The sequence below is a fragment of the Girardinichthys multiradiatus genome, chromosome 1 (assembly GCF_021462225.1).
Source record: "Girardinichthys multiradiatus isolate DD_20200921_A chromosome 1, DD_fGirMul_XY1, whole genome shotgun sequence".
Lineage (NCBI taxonomy): Eukaryota > Metazoa > Chordata > Actinopteri > Cyprinodontiformes > Goodeidae > Girardinichthys > Girardinichthys multiradiatus.
Window position 1 is genome coordinate 11931104 of NC_061794.1, and position 26373 is coordinate 11957476.

The 26373-nt window shown below is 41.6% G+C and overlaps 1 protein-coding gene across 4 annotated transcripts in view; it reads right to left on the minus strand.

Annotated features, from left to right (window-relative positions):
* The window catches only part of prex1 (phosphatidylinositol-3,4,5-trisphosphate-dependent Rac exchange factor 1), a 113362-nt gene that overhangs the window by 11182 nt on the left and 75807 nt on the right, over positions 1–26373 (minus strand). For 3 of the 4 annotated variants that reach the window (XM_047364072.1, XM_047364217.1, XM_047364299.1), the window contains exons 17-33: positions 25702–25794; positions 21215–21363; positions 21047–21132; positions 18157–18296; positions 16794–16938; positions 16203–16378; positions 15484–15645; positions 14922–15132; positions 12366–12648; positions 7253–7471; positions 3961–4049; positions 3422–3504; positions 2175–2265; positions 1946–2074; positions 1815–1856; positions 1294–1511; positions 900–1002 (exon numbers count right to left, since the gene is read on the minus strand). In XM_047364072.1, the coding sequence (XP_047220028.1) occupies positions 900–1002; positions 1294–1511; positions 1815–1856; positions 1946–2074; positions 2175–2265; positions 3422–3504; positions 3961–4049; positions 7253–7471; positions 12366–12648; positions 14922–15132; positions 15484–15645; positions 16203–16378; positions 16794–16938; positions 18157–18296; positions 21047–21132; positions 21215–21363; positions 25702–25794 (2419 nt within the window). The remainder of the gene's footprint in view (positions 1–899; positions 1003–1293; positions 1512–1814; positions 1857–1945; positions 2075–2174; positions 2266–3421; positions 3505–3960; positions 4050–7252; positions 7472–12365; positions 12649–14921; positions 15133–15483; positions 15646–16202; positions 16379–16793; positions 16939–18156; positions 18297–21046; positions 21133–21214; positions 21364–25701; positions 25795–26373) is intronic. The other variant, XM_047364151.1, reaches the window with a different exon arrangement.

The window sequence follows — 26373 nt, forward strand, 5'->3', positions numbered from 1 at the left end:
CAAAAACTATTTTTTGCATCAAAGTATGCAAAAATATGATACACAACTGCATGCCTGTGATTACCAGAGTTTAAGCCTAGCACAGATTTAAAATGGTTCCATAATTGTCCACGATGTTCTCCTTTGTCGCTACGCATAAATCTAGAGAGCCGATTTCTGCTTAATCCACAACTTTAACTGTTAAAATAGGAAGTGCCTGAAGTGCTTTTCCTTTGAGCTGCAATGTTTGCTTACCGCATTGAGGCTGTTTAAAAGACTGATGCAAGATGAAGACATCTTGTGTGTCTGCTGGCCTTTTTCCGGTAACCAGTGCACTTTCAGTAATCGCAGACTTCGTGGTTATTAAAATTCAGCTTTATGCAGACGGTTTTGCAAATATGCCTACAATGGCTACCATAAACAACCAGGGAGCATCCTCAGCCCAAAAGCTGCACCGTATAGTTGCTAGTACTAACATTTATGTTTTGACCTTGAGCTGTTTGCCAACACATAGCCTATTTCACCTTGTAATGCTGCAAAATGAACACTTCTGTAACATGGTGCATAAAGCATTTGAATGTTAGAACTGGAAGTGTTTAAGATTATTGAAATGTTCTTTTTTAATAAATATGTAGGAATACTTGAAATGCACATGTGCAAATATTGCATGTGTCTAAGTGCATCCTGTTAGGGTGCATCATTATTTCAGCATGGCTAAAAAATGGAAGTTAAAAAGAGGGTGCATGTTTGACTCTTTGTAAATATAATTGAAAGAGCCAGTAGAGCATTGATTAAGTTCTTTATTCATATCTGGTATGACTATTTCATGATCAATTGGTTTGATCCATTCTAAAGCTGCTCAAACTGTACAGCTGCTTGTTGCATACGTTTCCTTTAAAAAGGCAAAGTCGGTCTCGTACTTGCGACCAGACATTCATCTTCCAGTGGCCTGAAGAACACAGTGACTTTGTCCAAGTCCAACAGAGCTGCCTTGGTGTCCTCCAGCATGGTGCGCTCCGCCTTCTGCCAGAGGAGAGAAAAAAAGCTCTGAAGCCGAACCAGGAAGAGAGTTTTTCACAGAGCTGGAGCCAAGCATGTGGCTAAAGCCTGGCTGGTCCAGAAGATCCAAATCAAAAAGTAAATAGAAGGAGTTTCAAAAGTATTTACAATAATGCACCACTTTGGATTGGTCCATTACATTAAATCCCAGCAAAATACATTAACCTTGCAGTTGTAACATGAGGAAATGTGAAAAAGTACATTATAGGATTTTCTTTTTTCTGAACAAAATGAAAATAATACATTTGGACTCACTAGGTGCGGAGCAAGAGTAGACTGGAAGTGCAGCAAAACACCAATGACCGATATTTGCTCCAGCCACTTGCGGCTGGTCTCCTTGCTGTCTTCCTGGTACTCTCCGGCATTGTTAAACCGCGACCGCAACGCTGTCAGCAGCTGCTCGGCTAGCGTGCAGAGGGCGCCAGTCGCTGCCTGGCAGAAGATCACATCTCGTCGGAGCTGCAGGGATGTGTCTATTGTTGAGGATGGAGGACAGGAGAACACAGAAGAGATGGAGAAAATGTAAACAACAAAACACAAACAAAGGTGTTCAAGTGAAGATATGCACTGTGGGAAACAATGAGCTGGGATGTAACCTTCAATGTCACATGGCATGTACTGGTTGTGATGGATGAACCACTTTGCAAACCACCTGTAACTGCAGAGCCCCTCTGTTCTATTAATTTCATGGAAAATTAAAGCTAGATCTTATCTAATTTTCATTTTCTACTGCAGCCTCATTCCAAACATGAACCGTTACCTGCTTTAGCACTGACCTGTGCATTTGAGCAGAGCCAGGAGAAGCTGGTTCTTCCCATCTGTAGGCGTAGAAGGAAAGCAAGACAAAATGGCTGAGTCACTGTATGGCTAAATAATTTTGTGGCACATAGATGTGTCTTCTGCTCACCATCCACAAATCTCTGCAAGCTCTCCACCAGGTTTGTGATTGAGTGGGGCAAGTTCCAGGGGTCCTCCTGGATGTTCTTGTGGATGACAAAACGACTGCGGGCAGTCCAGTCCTCTGTTTGACGAAACTCTGTTAAAATGAAAAAATAAAAATCAGTGTGAGTTTTACGGTCAGCTGTTAGACAAAGGATGCACCCAGCCAGCTTGAAGAAGAAGACAGAGACTGTTACCTGGCTGGCTGTGGTCAGAGTAAAAGTGCTTGGTCTCCTCACAGGCCTTACTCATAACAGATCCTTTGAGGAGCCAGTTGATAGATTCAACCTGCAATAAGATGAAACTGATTCAGAACATCTGTATGAAAACTCACCATTTTCTGGTTTTCATACTTCCCTCATTCTACCTGGTTATTTTTTTCAGTCATCCCTGTAGAGTACCATACCGGGACCCCTACACATTATGTATGTATGGATGGATGTATGGATGGATGGATGGATGGATGGATGGATGCCTTAGACAATGTAAAAAAGAATGCTTTTTGTTTTTAGTTTGACATAAATTTAAATAAATAAACCAGAACAGTTACATTTTGATTCCAAAACCATTTCTTTGTTAATGTTTCCTATGGACAATATCACTTAAACTTAGGAGGCTTTTAGCCTAAACTCTTTGTAAGTCAGAGTCAAGTGGCCTAACAAAAACACATTCCTCTGAAAATGATTAGGAACTGAAATCAGAATGACTGGATTGCAAAGTATTTAAATAGACATCCACAGAGAAATCTGAAAAAATTTTACTTAAAAGCAATACACACTGCAAACTGTTAAAAGTTTGCTACATGTCTGCATGTGGGGTAGGATGTGTCAGCACTGTTAACACAGTTAGCACTATAGTGCTGTTTGCACATTCAGCCGATGATATCCAACTGCTGAATCTCAACGCCACTCGGACGCCTCAATGTCCCTTCTTGCTCAACAATGCATTAAGGAACAACAAACACCTTATAAATCAGCATCTTCTAAATGTGTTTACCTTAGCTTTTTATTGTTGGTCCATGCATGTCGCAAAATTATTACATTTTAGTTTTATACATATAAAACATAACACTTTGATATCAGTTTTTTAAATCATTGTAACTGAAAATTTTATAACTACTTTTAAAATCTGGAGCATTCTGGCTACTTAAAATGTTCTCAATTGTATAGTAGTTCATAAGAACAACTTGAAGAACAATGCTGTATTAGTAAACAGGTTGTTTTGGTCTCCTAAAGTCCAAATTAAAGGTAATATACTTTTACAAATTGTGTAGATTTTTGTGAGGTTCCATCTTCATTTGTTTGTTGGACGGGTCTCCCGCTAGCATTATTATCCGAATTAGCACAAGCAGCTAGCTTAATTTGCAATAGGAATATCTGTCTACAAGCAAAAAGCCATAATGGCTGAAATTATTTTTCTAATTCTATTAAACATTGCAACTTACCTGGTTGAATAGGTGCTCTAGGCAGCCATGCAACTTGTCCTGTTTGTCTGAGGGAATCCTCATATCACAGGGCAGCTCGTCCCCTTTTGGCCCCAAAAAATATAAAACAAATGTCTTATTTTTTTGTTACCAATAATAGGGAATAGATGAAATAATGTCCAAAAAGGTTTTATGTTGAATACTCCAATGAAAGAATACATTGGGAAAGAATGATACATGACTCCTCCAATAAATTGGGGGAAACCAAATATGTAGTTGTAGGGTTTATAAAACGTTAATTGATCTAACAAGCCACCCCTTAATCATTTCTTCAGTATTTTTTTTTTTTTTTTGTATTACCATGAACTAAAAAAGAAATTTTATTCGGCATTCTTTGCTTTCTCATTCCTCCACTTTGTCTCAGCATGGACATTTTTTTACTTCAAAACCCAAAAGCGAAAGAGTGTGTGTGACTGAAACCCTTTTCATCTTCAAATGGAAGAAAGCTACTCCAAACCCCAGAGAACAGCTTGGCCACCAAAAATACAGATTACCGTTACCTGATCCCATCTCATCACTCCCCAGATAAGAACTGTTGCTTCGCACGCTGGTGTAGGACAGAACCGAATCTCTGTTGCTGTTGCATTCACTGCAAATATGCAAAAACACAAAACACAAGCTGACTGAGTATGTGTCTGTTATAAAGCAGATGGTTCATTCAGCTCTTAAATCACATTTATAAGATTTATAAAGTAGTGTCCCCCAGATTGCATGTGACTTTTTTGATTGACAGTGTCTGAAACGATGAAAAAACAGTTTAGATTCACACATAGAAGCATACACTAAACATATTGATATTGGATTCGTGCAGTTTTTGCTAAAAATACATTTCTGCATTCACAGTTTAATAAACTAGTTTCTTTAGAGCTACCAGTGTGACCATCATACTGGTCTGCTCACACAATTTCTGCCTTCCTAAGACAGTTTTGTAAAGTAACTTATCCTGGCATTTGTAGTTACATTATTCAACATGATGTCTGGGATTTATATAAAGTATATTTGATATGGCTCAGATTATACACAGACTTTAGCAAACACTCCTGAAATCCCCTTAGAGAAGCTCAGAATGATTCACGGCCTGTATTACCATGACAAATGGCCGACTAGCGATTATGAGCTCCAAAAGTGACAACTGTGGCTTTGTCTCTTTCTTCCCTAGCATCAGGCTTGGTTGGATGAAAAGATGGGGGAGTCAGGGCTGGAATTCACCTGCCTTGTTATTCTGTGGCTTCCAGTGTGTGTTTGTGTGGGCTTCAGAATGTGTATTTCTGCTGGTTGGGAGGTGGGACCGCAGAGGCAATAAAACACTGGGGAGAGAGTTAGTATAACTTGGTTGATCCCCGCATCTGGACATGTGGATGTGCACTTGGAGTGTATTGGGCCAGCCCACACACACACCCTGTGTGTGTCTGTCTGAAACACACAAGAGGTGATATCCCTAATTTAGCTTTACAGAACTGCAGCCAAACATTTGAGCGCCGCTGAGATAATTACACAGTTTGTAGTAACATGTTTGCCTGGAAGGAAAACTCAACACATTCCCAGTATCGCACACAGTTTAGTTAAATTATACGTAAACTGACATATCTGCAGTTCCAAAAACAACAGCTTTCTTTGACACTGCTCCTCCTATTATGTTACATCCTGCATACTTTGTAGAACTTTATGCTGTTTTCTGCCAAGACAAAAGGTTCCTAAAATGCAAGTACTCACTACAGTCAAATCAATTTTCAAAGGTGGTGTTTACAGACTCATCACCAATAAATGTGGTCTCCAGCAAATACATTTCAGCTAATTTTACCTGAAGTAGGACCAGCAGTAAATTTAATCTGAATCAAATCCTGTTTGAGGAAACTGAGAGGAGGTTCGGCACTGTTTGTCATTTTAGGTATGTGAGGAGAACCAATCACCTCAGACAAATTCTGGCACCAAGGCTGAACTGTTATCTGTCACAACTGGATCCAGAGACACAATAGAGAAGGATTTGCAATAAACACCTTCTCCTGCTCTCCTGAATCAGGGTTTGTGCAAGTTTTAGCAAGACCTTTTTAGAGCTTTCTAATACCCTAATGAGTTTGATTTAAAATCTAAACCATAAAACAGAAAACAACTAAATAACTTTATTAATTAAAAACTGATACTTAACTTTTTGAAAAACGTTAACTGTTAAAATAACTATCAACTGTTTCCCTGCTTTGAAGTGAGAATTGTGCTTTTAACCTAGATTACACAACTTAAACAGTCTTTCAAGCCAAACAGAGCTAGCCATGAAGCTTTATTAGGTATATCTCAATTCCCTTTATCACCACACTGAGGAAGCGTCCTTCTAAGTGTACCCAGGCAACACAAATCCCAGGACTTCAGACATGTTTTGCTCTTAAAGGAAATCGGTAAACAGCTATCAAGGGTTTCAGGATAAACCTTGTTAAATATACACTTGATAAAAGACCTGGTAGGGGATATCAGGACAGGAACATTTTAATATTCCTGAAAACAAACTACAATAGGTCAGTTTTTGGAGGAAAATATTCAGGGCTTGTAGTTTTGACATGGCATGATATTTTTAAAGAAATATTGGCCAAAATAAGACAAATTTCAGCTTGATCATCCCTGACCTTTGGATGGCTGGTCGTAAACTAAAAATGTAGGTCTTGATTGAACCCACAGATGTAAGTGCTACCAGGTCCCAACAGGTCATGGAAGTTGTCACTGAGAGAAGAGACACGGATTTAAAACAAATGTAATCAGTATTTTTAAATAATTTTTACTGACATTTCAAATCATTGCATTTGCAGAAACCCCTTTCTTTTACCATCTCTTTGTAGAAAATGTGTATGACTAAACTTCTGCAACATAAAAAAGGTACCTAGTCCTGCTATTAAAAGTAATCATTTTTTAAGGGACAGCAGCATCACAGCTGTGTATCTATAGTTTGCCTTTGAGTATTGCTGTGGTCTGTCAACTCCTCTGGCTTTAATGGCTTACTCTCTCAGCAGGAGAATAGTCCACTAATCACCTCGTTTAAACACAGTGACACATTTTATATGCATTTCAGATAATTGATTCACTTTTACTGACCCTTAATTTGCTGCTACCATGCAGTGCCTTTCTGTCCCCACTGGTCTTTAAAAACTTTTGTAAACATCTTGCGTGTGTGTGTGTGTGTGTGTGTGTGTGTGTGTGTGTGTGTGTGTGTGTGTGAGCTCGTGCATGTTACACTAACTCAGAGCAGCTTACATTTTCCTTTACATTTTATTACGATGAGGTTGCTGCATTTTACGTGGCGGGGCCTGGCTTTAATGACAGAGTTGGCGAGGAGGCCGCGCCCTAAACATTTGGCTATGTTACACAGGGGCTACCACACCAACAACCAATAACTGCATCTTAGTGGGTGGTGGAAGGTGGGGCTCAGTGGAGCTCGGCCCAGTGAACTATGCCCGCACTAAAAGCTCTGAATTAACTCACAACAAGCAAAATGACATAACCAGACCTGACCAAAACAGTTTGAAGTCATTTTTAGCTCTTACTCAGAATGCCAACATCTGGGACTAATTGTGGTCTGCAAGGGGGAAATGAGATACATTAAAACTCAGTAAAAGTTTGAAATGGAGTTTGAATATTATTTATGTTTTATAGATGTAGTAGTTCAAAAAATAGGTGTTAAAAACAATCTGAAAACATTTTTCATGAATGATTTATCATCTGAATGATTCATGGCAAACTTGTCGAAGAGGTTACTGGGTCACTTTCATTTGTTGAGTTGTGCGAGGTAAGATAGTCCTTGACGCTTACCTGTAGGAGTCCCTGTAGCTCATCGTGTCATGGCCAGAGTCCTCCTGGTCTTCTTCGTTCACTTTAAAGCAAACTTTTTTAATGCCGCCTTGCTCCGTTTTGTCCTGATCACAGCTGTCTTCGCAGGGGGCCAGAGAAGGTGGCTGACCAGGCTCATCAGCAGGAGGCTCTCCACTCTCCCCTTCCAGTTGTGTAGGTTCGGTGATTGATGACAGGAGGCTAAAGAATAATTTAACAATGTGAAGCATTTCTTAAAACTGTCCATATAGCTTGAAAGGTTTAATCTATGTTCAAATTAATGTCTTAGTACTAAAACAATGTAGTGTGCTTATATTTATATTCAAATAAACACTCCAGAGTGAAACATACACATCTATTCATTAATGCTTTCACACCCCTTCCTTGGCATAAACACACAATAGGTGTCCCTTTCTCCTGACGTTATCTTGGTCTCGCTCCCTGTTCCGGTTCTGGGCCTGGCCCATAAATATTTTGGGTCCCTTTTGTAAACCCCAGCTTTAAACAAGGCAAAGGGCAGACAGAGAAAGAAAAGCCGATGAACGGCCTTGGGTTGGCGTGGCCTTGGAAATGACACAGATCACAAACGCCAACCCCACAGGCGATAATAATGCAGTTTACACACATACAGATCAGAGGAATGACAATATTTGATAAGAGCACCAGGCTGTTAGAACTGAAGTTTTTATACAGAAATACAAGCAACATAAATTTCCATTCGACTCTTTTCATGAGGTTACAGTTCTAGTCAGAAATTTACATACACTCATCTTGTGCATAAGTCATTAATTCTGGCATTTTAATAAAGCCTTTAAACTATTCTTTTTTCAGGGTGGAATGATGATAAAACAAATAACTTCAGTTATTTTTAAAAACATGACATTGGTGTAAAATATATATTTCACTTTGTATTTCCTTTTGTCCACACAGCATCTAAATTATACATTCACGTTCAAATACACATATACAGGGGTTGGACAATGAAACTGAAACACCTATCATTTTAGTGTGGGAGGTTTCATGGCTAAATTGGACCAGCCTGGTAGCCAGTCTTCATTGATTGCACATTGCACCAGTAAGAGCAGAGTGTGAAGGTTCAATTAGCAGGGTAAGAGCACAGTTTTGCTCAAAATATTGAAATGCACACAACATTATGGGTGACATACCAGAGTTCAAAAGAGGACAAATTGTTGGTGCACGTCTTGCTGGCACATCTGTGACCAAGACAGCAAGTCTTTGTGATGTATCAAGAGCCACGGTATCCACGGTAATGTCAGCATACAACCAAGAAGGACAAACCACATCCAACAAGATTAACTGTGGACGCAAGAGGAAGCTGTCTGAAAGGGATGTTCCGGTGCTAACCCGGATTGTATCCAAAAAACATAAAACCACGGCTGCCCAAATCACAGCAGAATTAAATGTGCACCTCAACTCTCCTGTTTCCACCAGAACTGTCCGTCGGGAGCTCCACAGGGTCAATATACACGGCCGGGCTGCTATAGCCAAACCTTTGGTCACTCATGCCAATGCCAAACATTGGTTTCAATGGTGCAAGGAGCGCAAATCTTGGGCTGTGGACAATGTGAAACATGTATTGTTCTCTGTTGAGTCCACCTTTACTGTTTTCCCCACATCCGGGAGAGTTACGGTGTGGAGAAGCCCCAAAGAAGCGTACCAGCCAGACTGTTGCATGCCCAGAGTGAAGCATGGGGTGAATCAGTGATGGTTCGGGCTGCCATATCATGGCATTCCCTTGGCCCAATACTTGTGCTAGATGGGCGCGTCACTGCCAAGGACTACCAAACCATTCTTGAGGACCATGTGCATCTAATGGTTCAAACATTGTATCCTGAAGGCGGTGCACCAATACACACAGCAAGACTGGTGAAAGATTGGTTTGATGAACATGAAAGTGAAGTTGAACATCTCCCATGGCCTGCACAGTCACCAGATCTAAAGATTATTGAGCCACTTTGGGGTGTTTTGGAGGAGTGAGTCAGGAAACATTTTCTTCCACCAGTTTGACGTAGTGACCTAGCCACTATCCTGCAAGAAGAATGGCTTAAAATCCCTCTGACTACTCTGCAGGACTTGTATATGTTATTCCCAAGACGAATTGACGCTGTATATGCCGCAAAAGGAGGCCCTACACCATACTAATAAATTATTGTGGTCTAAAACCAGTTGTTTCAGTTTCATTGTCCAACACCTGTACATTCCCATTAAGATTTGGATAAATGTCCTTTATTATGTTTTGAAGCCTTAAGTAAGTTCCTGGCATAATTCTGTGTGGACATTTCACCGTCCTTAAGAGAGCTCAGTTTAACTGGTTGGTTTCCTGTCACTGGCCCAGCTTTTTAGCCTACAGACTTTTAATATGGGGCTATTCCAGGAGTTTAATGGTATCTGCTTTATCCAATTATTATGTGTTTGTGAATATTTTTGTGTTGGAACAACACAATGTAAAATTATACACACAGGCTCAATAATAGATTAAAGCTGCAAGCAGCATTGAAGGCCCTCGCACCTCAGCGCAACTCGGCCTGTGCAGCGACCGCGGGAGCCTAGCATCGCCTACTCCACGCCACCGATGATTCCGCTGCTCAGTTGTGCACACCACCAGTAGGCGGCAGTGTGAGCAGGCTGTCATACAATCTTCGGTGAAGCCGAGTACTGCTCTGGCGAGAAGCATTAAAAATGTAGCTGATATCTGACCTTCCTGATGAAAGCTACACTCACTTGTTTTTTAGTTGGCGGGGCTAAGGTGGTGTCATCAATTAACTGAGTGAACATGTTCAGCATTGATCCACAATGATGCATATTAAATTTGAGGTGGATCCAAAGATGTACGAGGGAGATAGAGCAATTGAAGTGTCCTATGGGGCGCCATTGAACCATCTTCCAATGTAATCAAAAAGAGCTGTTTAGGGGTTGACAAAGATCAAGCATATACAGTTTGGAGTAAATCGGACCAAGCATGTGTAATTTAGAGCCAAACGTATGGCCATGGCGTGACATCAGACTTCGCCATGCCGACACGGCCACACCCTCCAGTCAAACCTGTCAGTACTAGAAACCAAGTTAGACCATCGTGTTATCTGTCATTGGAGACAGTTTCATGTTGATTAGGTGAAGGAGATGAAATATGGCCCACACTAAGTGAAACATTACACTTCCTGTTCAGGGAGGGGGGCTTCAATGATGTCAGCAGTTGACCATTGAATATTGTTCCTGTCATCATATGGCTAAATCCCAGAAGGTTTCATGTCTCTGTGACTTTCCTTGTAGAAACTATAATAATTTTGTTTCATGGCGAGAAGTCAGATTTTGAGGCTTAGCCATGCCTACACGCCTACACGCTTTCATGTATTAAAAAGCTTTTCATAACTTTTAATCCCCAATGCCTTAAGAGTATATTCACTGATTTTGAAGTCTGTAAGTCAAAAGCTGTAGGAGGTGTTCGCTCAGATACGTGGGCTAGAAACAGCAAAAAATGGGGTCAAAATGGCAACTTCAATCCAAAATGGCCGACTTCCTGTGGGGTTTGGACCAATGCTCCAAGAGACTTTTTGTAGGTCCTGAGAAGTTACATATGTGTACCAAATTTCACAATCCTCGGTTGAAGCATGGCTTGGGGCTGATTTTTTAAAACTTTTCTAGAGGGCGCTGTAGAGAAATTAGGCCACGCCCACAAAATATGTCATCAGATCTCTGTTGGGGACTGGACTAGGATCAATCACATTGAATTTGGTGCAGATCAGATGATGTATGTGGAAGTTAAAGCCAAACATATGGCCATGGCATGACGTCCAACTTCGGCGCGCTACCATGGCCGCGCCCTTTTATAAAAAGTCACTGTGCTTCAAATGAAGTTAGACCCACTAGTTATCTGTCTTCTGACACAGTTTCAAGTTGATCGGGTCAAGAGGGTCAGAGAGGCACCTTTCCAAGTGAAAAAAGTGACTTCCTGTTCTCAGGGGGCGTGGCTTTGATGATGCCATCATTTGACCAGATAGGATTGTTGGTGACCTGAGAGGGATCAATAATACCAGGTTTGATGTATTTCAGCCAATTTATGTGAACGTTATTGCTGTTCGAAATTTGCGGCAAGAAGGCTAACTTTGAAGCCTAGACCTGCCCCTTCAATATGCTCAAAACTCACAATTTTGATAACTTTTAATCCCCAATGCCTTAACTGCATATTGACCAAATATGAAGCCGGTATTTTTGAATATGTTAAGGCCTCCAAAAAGCCAATTCGTTTCCCAGATGAATAATAATAAACATTCAAGATACAATAGGCCCTCGCAGGCTTTCCTGCTCGGGCCTAATAATTGTCCCTTAGCAAGCTGCACCAGACCATCACTATGATGCTGCCACCACTATGCTTAACAGCTGGTACAGTGTTTCTTATCTCTAAGATTAAGCTATTTGGCTACAATGACAATACATTAGTTTAGTCTTTTCTGACCATAACACCATCCTCAGGAAAAAACATGGTGTTGTTTATGAGCTGCACTTCTTTCTTGGTCGGCATCCTCTCAATCTATGTTGATGTTAATCTGTGGACAGTGACACTGCCGTCCTAGCAGCTTCCAGTTAATGACAAGCTTGTGCCTTGGTGGGTTTTAGCTGTTTCTAAGCATCTTCACAAATGTAGTTTTTTTTGAGGGTGACACTTCCAGTCAAAGAGTTGAAACCTGGATACATCTAGTGATAAATAATAATCCCAAAACTGGTTTTGGATGTCTTACACTAAATGTTTTGAATGGCCTTCCAAAATCTTCAACTTCAACTGAAGTGAAAATGTAGGGATAATGCTTAAAGTTTATGTGTGTGCAAGGGAAACAACCAACCAAACAATCAATCTTCCAGCCAGAATTATTCCAGAAGCTTATTGATGGCTAAAGTAATGGGTTTTGTTTCTCAGCAACTCGCAACACGATATTTATCCAAAGTATTGTGTATTTATATATTCCTAAATTAAATCCAGAAGGAAGCTAGGAAACAACAAAGAAAAGGAGGCAAGACGTAGGAAGACACTAGGAAGAAAAAAGGGAAAGAAGAAGGGAGTAAGAGCTGTAATACTTACACATCTATTTGAGCTACATACTGCCTCATTTCTCTCACTGCAACATCCAAGCGGCTGTACAAGTAAATGTAGGCATCTTGCGTCTCTGTGTCTTCTTGTTTGAGCAGGAAACTCAGCCCACCTTCTCCATGGACCCCCTGCCGACCATCCAAACACTCGCCTCCGTCCAGTGTCTCCTCCCTGCTGCCGTCTGCCTCATCCCCTTCCAGGCCAGAGCAGCTCCAGGAAGGAGCGCCCATGCTAGTCATGCAGTGTTGGGTGTGTGACATGGGGTTCAGTTGTGCTGCAGGACAGGTGAGGAGGAGAGGAGAGGAGACGAGAGGATCAGTATGGATGCCAATATGTGTATAGTGGTGTTGGAATGAAAAACAGCTTCCATCTCTGGCAATTATATCTAAGCCAGATGTTGGAAATGACACTGCTGTCTGGTCTCTATTTCCTCTTAATGGAAAACAACTTACAAAGCACAACTGTTATGCAGGAAAAATAACAGGATGCAAAAGTGTTTACTTTTGCAAACTAAGCAGCAAGCTGACACATGCTAGAGCTGCAGACAGAATAAACTTGTGTAACAAACCTAGAGTCTGTAAATTAACAAACATGTAATTTATCGAAAGAATTATACACATTTGTTTAAATCGATGAAGATGCTACAAAAATAGAATTTTCTTACTTTTATTTAGACTTATTTTCATAAAAATTACCAAACTGGCAGTGCATTGCAAAGGTATTATTATTCCTTAAACATTATTTTTATTTTTTCACAGTACAACATCAAACTTTAATGTATTTTATTAGCAACACAAAGAAGGCTATAATTCCTAAGAATAAAACCTGTACCAAAAAGGCTAATCTGAAAAGCATATTAATCCATCCTGAGTTAATACTGTTGTACTGCCTTTTACTGTTAATATAGCCTTACGTCGTCACATCTAGTGACTGAAATCTTTACCCAATTGTCAGTCAGTCATTTTCTACCGCTTATTCCATAGTGGGTCACGGGGGAGCTGGTGCCTATCTCCAGCAGTCTATGGGCGAGAGGCGGGGTACACCCTGGACAGGTCACCAGTCCATCGCAGGGCAACACACAAACAACCATGCACACACTCATTCAATACACCTAAGGTCAATTTAGAGTGACCAATTAACCTAACAGGGCATGTCTTTGGACTGTGGGAGGAAGCCGGAGTACCCAGTGAGAACCCACGCATGCACGGGGAGAACATGCACACTCCATGCAGAAAGACCCCCAGTTGGGAATTGAACCCAGGACCTTCTTGCTGCAAGGCAACAGTGCTACCAACTGCGCCACCGTGCATCCCATTTGTTTTTGGCAAAATAGCTAAAGCTCAGTCCGACTATATTAAAAGCGTCTGGGAACATTAATTTTCTTAAATCTGGACTTCCTAACATAGGAATATGCTTGGATCTAAACCATTCCATTGTAGCCATGGCCATAAGTTTAAGATCATTGACCTGTTGGAAGGTGAACCTCAGCTCAAGTCCCAACTTTATTTCATCCTCTAATGAGTTTTCCTTGAGGACCTTCCTCTTTAAGGACATCAGAGTAAAGGGGACCAAATACAAATGTAAATTACACTTTGTGTAGAAAAAACATGTTTTAGTAAAAATATTTGCAAACCATGTACCATTTTCCTTCCATTTCAAAATTAAGACCTACTTTGGTCTTAAAACGCTGAGAAAATAATACTTTAAAATATATTGTTTTAATGTGACAAAATGTGGTAAGTATATAAATAGTTTAGAAAAGCAATAAATCTCCAACTGCAAAACTAATGACTATCCTTCTGCATCACTGCAGTCAGGTTCAACCATCAAAAAGCAGATCATCTGAAGGTGACGACTGCAGGGCAGATATCTGCATCGCAGCTGGTGCTTGAAAGAGAAATGAAGACAAGCCATCCTCTAAAAAACCAAGTGTTGCTGCACAGTCTGCTGTCTAGACAGCTGTGTTGCATTTTCATCTTTGCTGAGAACAGACATAGCTCAGCAGTTAAACCCATAAACTCCTAATTAATACCAAGTGTCATTGTGACAAAGCTGATCTATGTAGCTTGCTAAAGACATGTTTTGCTTCCAAACATACAGGATTTCTAATGTCCTTGTTTACTCTTTGGTATGGTTATATTTCAGTCGAGTTTCTAACTCTTCCCTCTTTTTTTTACCCTTTCCAGCACTGAGTCAACTTCCAACTTCCTACACTTCCTTTTTTGCTGACATCAATCGTTGATTTCTAATGCCCATAATCTAAGAATATTAGGAGGCTAATGGAGTCCTAATGGCAAACCACTCGTCTAATGTGCTGTGAGAAAACTTGCGGATGTCTTATTGTTACAGTGAGAAGCTGCAGTTAGTGTTTGCTTCTCAATCACCCAGGAATTAAACAGACACAGAGAATAAGTAGTAAAAAATATCAATTAACTGGGTGTTGAACTGCATCATCATGGATATCAGTGACAGTGAAGGTGTGACTAATGCAGTTGTTAAAAGGTTTTTTTTTTTATTGACATGGATGTGTTTGTGTATTTGCTATACCTTGGTCTGGGTCCATGCCATAAAGGGAGTTTTTGCGACCAAAGCGAATACTGAAAGTCCTGCCGGCAGAGGTGGTGGTTTTGGGGTAGGAGACTTGCATCAGATTTACATGGCAGTTTGTGGGAACAAAGTCCATGCAGCCCAATAGGTGAGGGCGAACGCCGGCCTGTCTGAAGGAGGGCCACACCTTGTTCCTTAGCTCCTTAGAAAACTTGGGGAAACAATATGAGAAAACATGAAGAGAGAAGTTGGAGATGAGGCACACTGGCCATTAAGCAAGCATTGATCTATTTAGTCCTGAGGCACTATTTAAGCAACTGTAAGAGCCTTATATTGTCTTCAGTCTTAAAGGGTTAAGCAAATGTGTTGGATGGTGATGTTGATAAGCAAATAGAGAACATCATGGGCTGCATTTGATGTTTAGCAGATCATTTGGAAGCAGGTATTCTTTTTAGTAAAAGCAAAATAACCATTCGTTAGTGGATTTCTTTTTCTTTAAGTTAAAGAAACCTTTCAGTTTTAAGATATGTCTTTACAACCAGACAAAAGTGTGTCTCAGTACCTGCTCATAGCTGCTGATACGACGTCTGATGCTCTCCAGCTTTGTGTCACAGATCTGTCTGAACTCGTACTGTGGCATGGTAACAACTCGATCGCTCTGTGAGATGAGCTGGCTGCAGTTATGTACAAAGAGGCTGTCATCACCAGAAAATGCCTCCAGGATCTGTAGAGATAAGAACCACAGAACGAAGGATGGACAAACCTTAAACAAAGTTTAGAAAATGTCTCATATCCAAACCTGACTGGAGGTTTTTGTTGACAGAAAAAACCTTTTTCACTAGAAATAAGAACCATTTATGATTCCAGTGAATAAAATGTTTAGGTTTTTAGCACTAATAAACAACAACAAATAGCAAAAACCTCAATGTATATAAATGGGATTTTAGGTGATTGACCAACACACAATAGCCCCTTATTGTGAAGCTGAAGTGCGGTGTGCATATGTATTGATTGATGGAGCAAAATACAGGGCAGTCCAACAAGAAAACCTATTAAGAGGCTGTAAAAGACATGATAATGGAATGGAGGTTTATCTGTCAAACAGGACAAAAACATACGGCCAGAGGTCCAATAAAATGATTTAAAGCAAAGCACATTCAGCTGTAATGGCTGCAAAAGGTGGCTCTACAAAATATTGACTCAGGGGGGCTGAAAATAACTACTATTGTGCTCAAGTGTGGCACAAAAAGTAAAACACTGAAATAATTTGTTAATAACCACCTTAGCAGTCAGGCCGAAGCAGCCTTTGGGCTCCACCATCTTCTCCAGGACATGGCTCTTGACACCAGCAGTGGTCACGTATTCATAAACCACTCCGTGCTCCAAGTGGACATTGTCAACAGTCAGGCTGACCATAGGCAGATCGTTGGAGAGGGAAAGTCTGCAGAGCCTGTGGTCTGTAAATCAATTTTACATTGGTTAATTTTACACATTCACAGGCATCCTTTTTATTAAAGAATAATAATAAAAACATTATACAATTAGATGTAAATATTTAAGATAAAAAAACAATATGCATATTACAGACATCCCCCAATCCTAGTCAAATACAGCATTATACCTTTAGCAATATCATTTATAGAGGAACACAGTGTGCTCTGGACATGTTATGCATACCTACTCTGTTATCAGCGTGTTAAAAACAGACAAACTACTGCCTATTGAAGCTACTTTTTACTGACAGTGATTAAGATCCACATCTGAGGTCAAATGAAGATCTATTAAAATAATACAATGCTTTTTAACACAACAGACTTGCATATATATAATCCATATTGCAAAATGCGCTTGTATTTAAGCATCATGTTTGACCTGTTCCATTAGTTGTGTTACCCTCCTCGTGGTTGGAGCCGTTCTCCACCGGGTAAGGCCTGAAGGGACTCTCCTCCTTCTCGCCTGCACTGCTTGGTCTTTGTAGCTCCTCCACATCCTCAAAAGCACGATAAACCCAGTGACACTAAGATGAAGAACAGATTAGAAAAGATTAAAGCAATCTGGGAGAATGGGATTTGTCTGCGGACCTTGAAATGAATCCACTCCATGGAAACCGTAGCAAATTACCAATTTAAACAACTGCAAAAAAGGTGCAAAAAATGTAATAAGATGCAATAAGATCAATACAGTTCGAGCTGACTGTATATAGACTGCATAAAAAAATAAAAAATGTTTCTTCTGATATATATAGACTAACTACACCTAATCCACAACATTTGAGAAAGAGAATCTAAAGTATTTATTTTTGCCCAGTGGATGCATTTTTAGCCTAGCAGGACAGTCAGAACTGACTAAAAGTACTTGAACTTGATAATGAAGGCAACAATGATCTGATCATTTGTCCTGCTGTTGAATGATGCAGTGAACATTCACTAGAATCAGATTATAATCAGGCTGTTCAGCTGAATTATGTGGAGCAAAAGGGAATTGTCAAAAAGAGACAGGGCTGAAACAAACTAAACGAAACACTGATTTACACCATAGGGAGGACACTCGGTCTGCGGGCTTGTGAAATACTGCCTGGAGACACGAAGTGCTGCAACCAGAATGTCAAAACAAGTAAAGAGCTTGCATGTTTGACACCGGCCATGCAGTATGGAGTATGAGGAAGAGTTTAATCATGAGTCAGTGCACAGGAATCTAAATCAAACATTCGTGGCAAAGGAATGGATGGAAAGTCAGTGGAAAAAGTCAGGTTGTTATACTGTCTTTTCAATCAAGGCAAGATTATATCATCAGCTTACAAAATAAAATAAAATCCCACTGCTAAACACTTATATCTAATATTTTACATTATACTACAATAAACAGACGAGGCTGATACTGTTTTCAGTAGCATTCCAGGAATATTTGTGTCACTAAGGACAGTGTTTACTGTGCTATCCAAAATAACAATAAATATATCAAGATACCATACCATGCTGCCCTACTTACTGTAACAGTTAGAAAAACTAAAGCACCAGTAAAGTTTTTTTTGTATTACCTCAAGGAACAATGGCATAGTTTAGACATAGTAAAATATCCCTAGTTATCCCACCAAGTGGCTTTACTCTGACTCAGAATGAAGCAGCTTGGTGGGAGAAATTTGACCAGTTTTGGAAATCTTCTCAATGAAAAGTGCAATTCGTAAAAAAAAAAAAAACAATCGTTAGAAGAAAAGTTTTTATTTGTGTATTCTCACTGCTTGAGGGGGCTTCTGGTGGGTGGACTGGGCACTGAAGTGCTCCAGGACCTCCTGGTAATCACTGCGGTTCACATTGTTGCCGTTGACTTTCAGGATAACCTGGCCGGGTTGAAGACCTGCTGCGGCTGCCTCCCAGCCTGCAAGGGGTCAAAGCAAAATCAGAATATAAAAGCCATAGTCCGGACAGTTCATACCTCCTGAACTTTTTTGGACAGGTTACTGCCACATACTTCAATGCGTTTTATTGGGATTTTATGTTATACCAACAAAAAGATGTCCATATTTGTGAATTGGAAGGAAAAATACTTTTTTATAACATTTTGCAAAAAAGAGGGTGAGGCAAGCATTTGTAATTACCACTAACATAAAGTAAGGCACCACCATAGGATGACGTTGCCACCACCATGTTTTTACTAGGGATCTAGGTCAGATGTGTGGAGTACACCACTTATTTCCAACTTATCTGTAGATCTCTACAGGATTGGACCGAGCTCAATCAGATGTTTGAAGCTTACTGAACAGTTGCAATTATACTTGGATTAAATTCCAGATCAACAACTTTGAAATCATCTTTTATCAGTTGACTTCTAAGGGGGAAATGGTTGCAGTGGATTTCATTTAGGGCTGTAAAAGTAAAAGGGGCAGAATAAAAATGCCCTTTGCAGCTCTTCATTTGTAAAACAAAAGCATTACCTTTCAATTTACCATTATGTACTGTTTTGTCTTGATCTATCACATAAAATCCATCTAAACTACACTGAGGTTTCTGGTTGTCACGTGATACAATATGGAAAAAATAAAGGGTGTGAATACATTTGCAAAAGAGTGTTATTTCTGCATGTTTTAATCAATCCAAATATCTGCAAAAATCTGTGATGTTGTGTTTAGAGGAAAACAGCATATTAATGTGTTCGCTGGTATTCCATGAAGTCTCATCGTACAAATGGCTTTGCAGCCTGGAAGTCCAATCAACACCTCCATCCCTGTTCCTCTCTGGTCAGAAAATACAAGCCATCACTTCCACCCCAGGCGTCAGAAATGACCTGACTCTCCAACAGTAAATTGTAAAACCAGTTTAGCAGGAGAAAAAAACTGAACTCTGTACCATAGATTTATTGGAAAAACTATAGCTCAATCGCCAACAGAGAGCCAGAAGTAATATAGTACAGTAGGAAACGAGAAGGGGGAGAGGAGCAGAGGTGAAAACAGAGATGTCATAATAAAGTAAAACCAAGGTATCACATTCCTTAGCTGCGCAACTCGGAGACTCGTTCTTTCAACAGGTTTATCCCACTCTTTCTGTTTGCTTTACACAGATCCAACTATCATTTCTCATGTCATACTGCAAATCCCTCTTTATTTTACTTTCACTGAGTCTAAGAAGTGCAAATATCTACTTAGGTGGCTGTAAGGAGAAAATAGGAGGGTGGAGATCAAAAAGATAAGCCTGCTTTTTGCAGTTTCTTCCTATTCTCTGAGCTCTGATCACAAAGGACACGTGCATGCAGGGTGGATTATGTAAAAAGATCAATGACTGTAGGTGCCGTTCTGTCAGGAGCGAAAACACTGAAAAAGTCATGTGGTTAACAGGCAGCCATAAAGCTAAAAGCAGAGTGTAACAGGTGGTTAGAGGCTACAGTAAGCTCACTTAAGACTGAAGTTCACTCAGAATGTTTTTGTCAAGTTGCCATCATGAACACGTTTAACACATTTCATGGCACTGATGTCACAAAATGCATGCATTAGTGTTTGATCAAAGGCTTAACATACACACCCTTTAATCACCCTCAATAGATGGCTGGTTGGTAAAATCAAGTTACAAATAAAGACTGCTAAATCACATCTTCTGAAATAAACTGTATAGGGGGCCTTTTCCTCGATCGTTTTTACATTTTGTGTCATTACAACTACAAACGTCTGTGTGTTTTACTAGGATTTAATGATAGACCAACACAAGACAGACAATTTGTGGGAGAGGAATCTGTCAACAGAACAACTATTAGTCTTGCATCCACAAATCTGGCAGTTATGGAAAAGTGGCAAAAAAAAAAGCATTTGCTGACAGAAAGCCACATAAAGTCCCATTTTCTGTTAGCCACAGCCCTGTAGGAGACAAAGCAAACATGTGGAAGATGATGCTCCGATTAGATGTGACCAAATTAAGGCTGGTCAAAGTTGAATGACAGATACATGGAGCTAGATAGTGGGAAATCCTCCAATAAAACCTGTTAGAGGCTATAAACTGGAGTTCATCTTCCAGCAGGAAAGACCAAACTCTAAACATACAGGCAGAGCTACAATGCCATGGTTTAAATCAAATTAGATTCATGTGTTAAAATAGCCTAGTCAAAATTCAGACCTAAATCCAAATGAGAGATTTTAGCCAGACATGAAAATAGATGTCTACAGCCTTGTTCCATCTACACTGACTGAAGTTGAGCTATTTTGCAAATAATGGGCAAAATCTCCAAAGCTGGTAGAGATATACCCCAAAGCACTAGCAGCGAAAGGATTGACTCAGTAGATCGTAGGTCTGAGCACAAATGCAATTCATGATTCTCATATTTTTATTTGTAAAAAAAAAGAAAAAATTGAAAACTACAGTTTTTCTCTGAATTACCAACAATGTGCTACTTTGTGTTGGCATATCAAATAAAAATCCCAAGACATTTACATTTGTGGTTATAATCTGGCAAAATGTGAACAACTTATAGGGGTGTTAATACTTTTGCAAGGCACAGTATAATGACTCATTTGAATGTTTCTGCTGAGTTTCTGCTTTACCCTGATTTTGAACTTTTAAGCTTTACATAACAAAATTTTACTGATATTTAGCCCCAACATCTCAGAAAAAGGTGAAATCTGAGACCTAAAGCTTGTTTCTCACCTTTCCTCACAGCGTGGACATGTGGAGGTTCAGATCCAGAGAGCCTGAAGGAGAGGCTTTCTGGGTTGTCCGGGATCTTTACGATCCTAGAGGAGAAAAAGACGAGTCAGAACAGCTTGTGCTTTGTGTCTAGTGCTCATGTATGCCTGACTGATTTCTCATACTCACTCCTTGGCTTTGGTGGCGACCAGCAGCCGCAGTGAGCGTCGTATGCAGAAGGCCTGGTTGATCATGGCTTCCACCTCTGAAAAGGGCCTGAGGAACAGCAGGTCCTCGTTGATGGTGTAGATCTTCCTGCCCACCTGCAGGCCAGCCATCTGGGAGGACAGACGGACAGACAGGAGACAGAAGGCTCTTATTTATAGGTTGCAGCTTGCCTTGGTGTCTTCCAAAGCACTGTTCACAAAGTAACAGTTTCAGATGACAACCACATTTATTTCACAAACTGTGAGCAACAGCGAGACCTCTGGCTGTTTTTCTTCCATATGATTCAAGTTTTTGCCTGACTAGTGTGGATCACCCAGAATGAAGACAGTGTTCAGCATTACGTGCCTCCAAGGAGCACAGCAGAACCAAACAAAACCAAACCAAACAAAACAAAACAGACAAAAATCAAAGTGTCTACTTGTTTAAATATTCAGTCTGCTCAGTCTTGTCATGTATTTTCCAGCGTGAGCAGGACAAAGCAGGTAAGTGTTTTTTTTTATAGAGGGAGTGCATAATAAGATTACTAGATATGATTGTGCTGCACACCATTTACACCTGGTCAATGCTGGCACAATTTGCACGCATTTTCGCACTGAACTCCTAGCTCCCACAGTTTTACAAATCAGATTAAAGACGTGCACCTTCTGTTTATGTTTTCTTCTGCTATGTGATTGCTTGTTTGTATGTATGACCTTTGGTGGCTCAAGTTAACCATTACATACCATCTCTTCAGCCAGATTAAAAGTACGTGACAATGCAGTACCAGTTGTACAAACATGTCTACGCTCCCAAGCTATCAAACAGTCATATATGCACTTCTATAACCTTTTCATATAGCGCCGTCGCCTGCTGTATATCATTTAATGCAGTCATCCTTCACATCTTTGGTCACGTTGTCAGAATAATGCTGCCTCTGTCTGTGCGCTGTGTGAGCCCAGTGTCCTGGGCACGGATCCGGTTGGGGTGGCCTCGGCCGAGCCAGACACCCCGACTCTGGATTATAGCCCGGCATGGATGTAGGAACGACAGGGAGGAGCCACAGCCGTTTGAATGAGAAAAGGACTACGCAGCATGGGTGCTGGTCTACACGTGACTTTTTATAATAGCATCATATAGTGAAAGAACTCCGTGTGTGTGTGTGTGTGTGTGTGTGTGTGTGTGTGTGTGTGTGTGAGTGAGTGAGTGAGTGAGTGTGTCTCTCAGCCCCTTTCAGAGCCCCATGGGAATCAGCTGAGCTTCATTCACTGTGCTGGCACACAGGCCCAGTCACAACCAGCAATGCTGTTTCTTCGGGGGATGGAGGGGCAAAAAACAGACCAACAGGAGGAAGAAGAAATTAAGAAAAAGGAGCATCGAGGAGTCTATTGAATAAAGGAGAGGGAAGTCGTGTAGATTATGGAGAAAGTTCCTGTGCAATTACTGCAAGAAGTAAAGAAACCGATTTTATGAGAAAATCTGAAACTCAATTGTATGAGATAAAGTAGTATGAAGTTATTGGTGGTGAAACAAGATAATTTAACTACTGTTGAGGAAAGGGCTTAATATTACACAGTGCCTTGCAAGAGTATTCATCGAGCCTCTTGAAATTTCTTCCACATTTTGTCCCGTCATACGCAGAAACCTCAGTGTATCTTATTGGAATCCCAAATGCCAGACCAACACAAAGAAGAACATAACGGATAAGTAGAAGGAAAAGAACGGTTTTCCTCATCTCACTGTAACACAAATGCTAGATTTATGGAGTGCAAGACTAAAAATTGTCCCGTTCTTTCTCCCATCTAACATGTGGATGGCTGCACCTTCTCTACCGTTATTATGGCCTCTCTGCTGCTTCTCTGACTTGAAGCTCTTTGCTTAGTTTTAGGTAGTTGGTCTGATTTTCCCTGGACTGAACAGCAGTCCTTGAACCGCCACCTTAACGTGGTGGAGGGGTTTGAGTGCTCGAATGATCCTAGAGGCTACGTTGTCTGGGGCTTAAATACCCCTGGTAGGGTCTCCCATGCCAAACAGGCTCTAGGTGATGGGTCAGACAAAGAGCGGTTCAAGAATCCTTCATCAGGACTAGTACATCGAGGCACGTGACGTCACCCGGTAAGGCAGAGCCGGGGTCCCACCCTCGAGCCAGGCCTGGGATCGGGACTCGCCGGAGAGCACCTGGTGGACGGGTTGCTCCTCGCGGGACCCGGCCGGGCCGAACGAGAGATGCGAGGCCATCCCCCAGTGGGCCCACCACCTGCAGGGGGAACCGTGAGGGACCGGTGCAAAGAAGATTGGGCAGCGGACGAAGGTGGAGACCTCAGCGGCCCAATCCCAGGATGCTTAGGCTGGCTCTAGGGACGTGGAATGTCACCTCACTGGGGGGGGGGGGAAGGAGCCTGAGCTGGTGCGGGAGGTCGAGAGATATCGACTAGAAATAGTCGGGCTCACCTCCACACACAGCGTGGGCTCTGGAACCCATCTCCTCGAGAGGGGCTGGACTCTCTTCTACTCTGGAGTGGCTCACGGGGAGAGGCGTCGGGCTGGGGTGGGTTTGCTTGCTCAGCGTCTTGTGTTGGGGTTTACCCCAGTGGATGAGAGGGTCGCATCCCTGCGCCTTCAAGTTGGGGACAGGTCTCCGACTGTTGTTTCGGCCTACAGGCCGAGCGCTACTGCGGAGTACCCGGCCGACTGTCCCAGTCGGGGGTGCTGGATAGTGGCCCTCCTGGGGTCTCCATTATTCTGCTGGGGGACTTCAACGCCAACATGGGAAAAGACAGTGATACCTGGAGAGGCGTGATCGGGAGGAATGGCCTCCCCGATCTCAATCAGAGTGGTATTTTTCTTTTCCTGCTCTCGGTGGAGGTGGACGCTTTTTCTCTGTCTGCCACACCCCTCCCATATCTGCCCTGCTTCAGCTCTGTGTCTTGTCTTTTTTTTGGAGCCTCTTTTTGCACATCTTCCAAATTCTTCCAAAATATGGATTTGGTCAGCTGGTCTCTCAATGCAATTGATCAAATTTTCTAGACGAGAAGACAGGGGTCGGGAGAGCCCATTTGCCCGGACGGGACATTTTTCTCCGGATACACGATGGACTCCTGGCAGAAGTGGAGGATTGTGTGTTTGTCGATAATGTCAGTCGAGGATGTTGAAGATATGTATATAATTGGATGTTTGATATCAGGATTTCTGCTTTTTGGAGTCAGTGGTTACCTGGCATATTGAGTAATTCGGAGAATGTCAGCAGCTGTTCTGGCCATTGTAAGGCTGCCTGGCATGTATGATGGGATCTTCAGAGCGATCAACACTCAGACTGAGATGTTACGTGAGCTGAATCGCAGACTGGATGTGATCCTTACACAGGATCGCAGGCAGGTTGCGGTTCCTGGACTCAGGGGTGAAATGGGATAAATCTTGGAGAAAGTTGTTTGCTCGGATCTGGCAGAAAGACCAGGAATTTGGCTGTTTGGATTCGCCTTTGAGAAGCACCAGCGAGACTCTCAAGGCTGATGGAAAATTAAGATAGGGTGAGGTGCTCGGCCATTCGGGAGGGGCTTGGAGTAGAGCCGCTGCTCCTCCACATCGAGAGGAGCCAGTTGAGGTGGCTCGGGCATCTATACCGGATGCCTCCTGGACGCCTTCCTAGGGAGGTGTTCCAGGCACGTCCCACTGGGAGGAGGCCCAGGGGACGGCCCAGGACATGCTGAAGGGACTATGTCTCTCGGCTGGCCTGGGAACACCTTGGGCTCCCCCCGGAGGAGCTGGAGGAGGTGTCTGGGGAGAGGGACGTCTGGGTGTCTCTGCTGAGTCTGCTGGCCCCACGACCCGGTCCCGGATAAACGGACGACGACGAGTACGAGTACGACTGAACAGCGGTATCTGAGTAAAGGAGGTTGAATACAATTGTACACCCTGCTTTTTAGATTCTTTATTTAAAAGATTTTGAAAACTAAGTTTCTTTTTCTATCCAATTAACAATTATACATTGTTATATACTGGCATTGTTTGTGGTAGCACTGGGATAAAATGTCAAAATGTTTAAGGGCTATGAAAACCTTGCAAGGGACTGCATCAGTGGATACAGAGACAATAGGAGAATAACCTACTGTTCACAACGTTTCAGGAAGGATGAAATAAGACAGCATACAAAGTTTGCTTCATAGTCAGATTGATCAATTCGGGCTGCTTAACCCCAACATTAATATAAAAAAGATACAACCAACCATTTTGAATAGAAAAGTGTCTCTTTTTTGTTTTAATTGCTTTAAATGAGTGTTTAGATATTTGGGTAATGTGAATAAGCTTGGAAATGACTGTGCAGCCGAAGAGAAAACAAGGTTCCTGCAAAAGAGAACAGAGGGAGACTGACAGCAGCCGTCAAAATTATGGACAGCCATTACTACTGGGAACTAATGCCCTGTGGCAGGAAGAGCGTGCACCTTCTCTGTGTTTGTCTGTGTGCTGACCGTTACCTCTGCATGTGAGCCCCTGGTGACAGATTTCACCACAATTGCTTTGTTTTTGTCCTCGATCTCAAAGCCGTAGTCTTCTTCCTCAGGGTGAATCTAGCACAGAGACATAACACATTTACACTGGTTGGTTGCAGGACAGATACTTTTATACACTTGCTAAAGTTTGCCTTTACTAAAAAGTGTCCCATTCGTATAAATTCACATGTTAACACAAATCCCTTAGAGATTTGTGATTTTCATTGCGTGTCAGGCGTCTCATGTCTGACGATGTTCTTTGCTCCCCTTGTCGTATAAAACGTCATTGCCAAAACCCATTAGAAGTTCCCATTTGTTAAGCTGCTGCTGGGGCCATCTTCCTGCTGCATGGCCCTGATAAGATGGTGATCTCTTTTGTTATATCAGAGGAGATGACTGCGGCAAATAAAGAGTTCCTGCACTTCGCTTCAATAATGGGGCGAGGGTAGAGGGGGATTAGTTCCGCTAATCAAGTAAAAGCCATTTCCACTTCTTGTGGAAGGCCAGATAGCAAGCCTACTTCCTACTCGGACGAGAAAAGGGATGCTGGTGATGCCTGTTGGCTTCCGTTAGATAAACAATTCTCTTTTTGTTGCACCATCTAGAATGAAACCTGGAGCTAGTACGCTGACCTAATTTTATTTGACAAAGTAATAT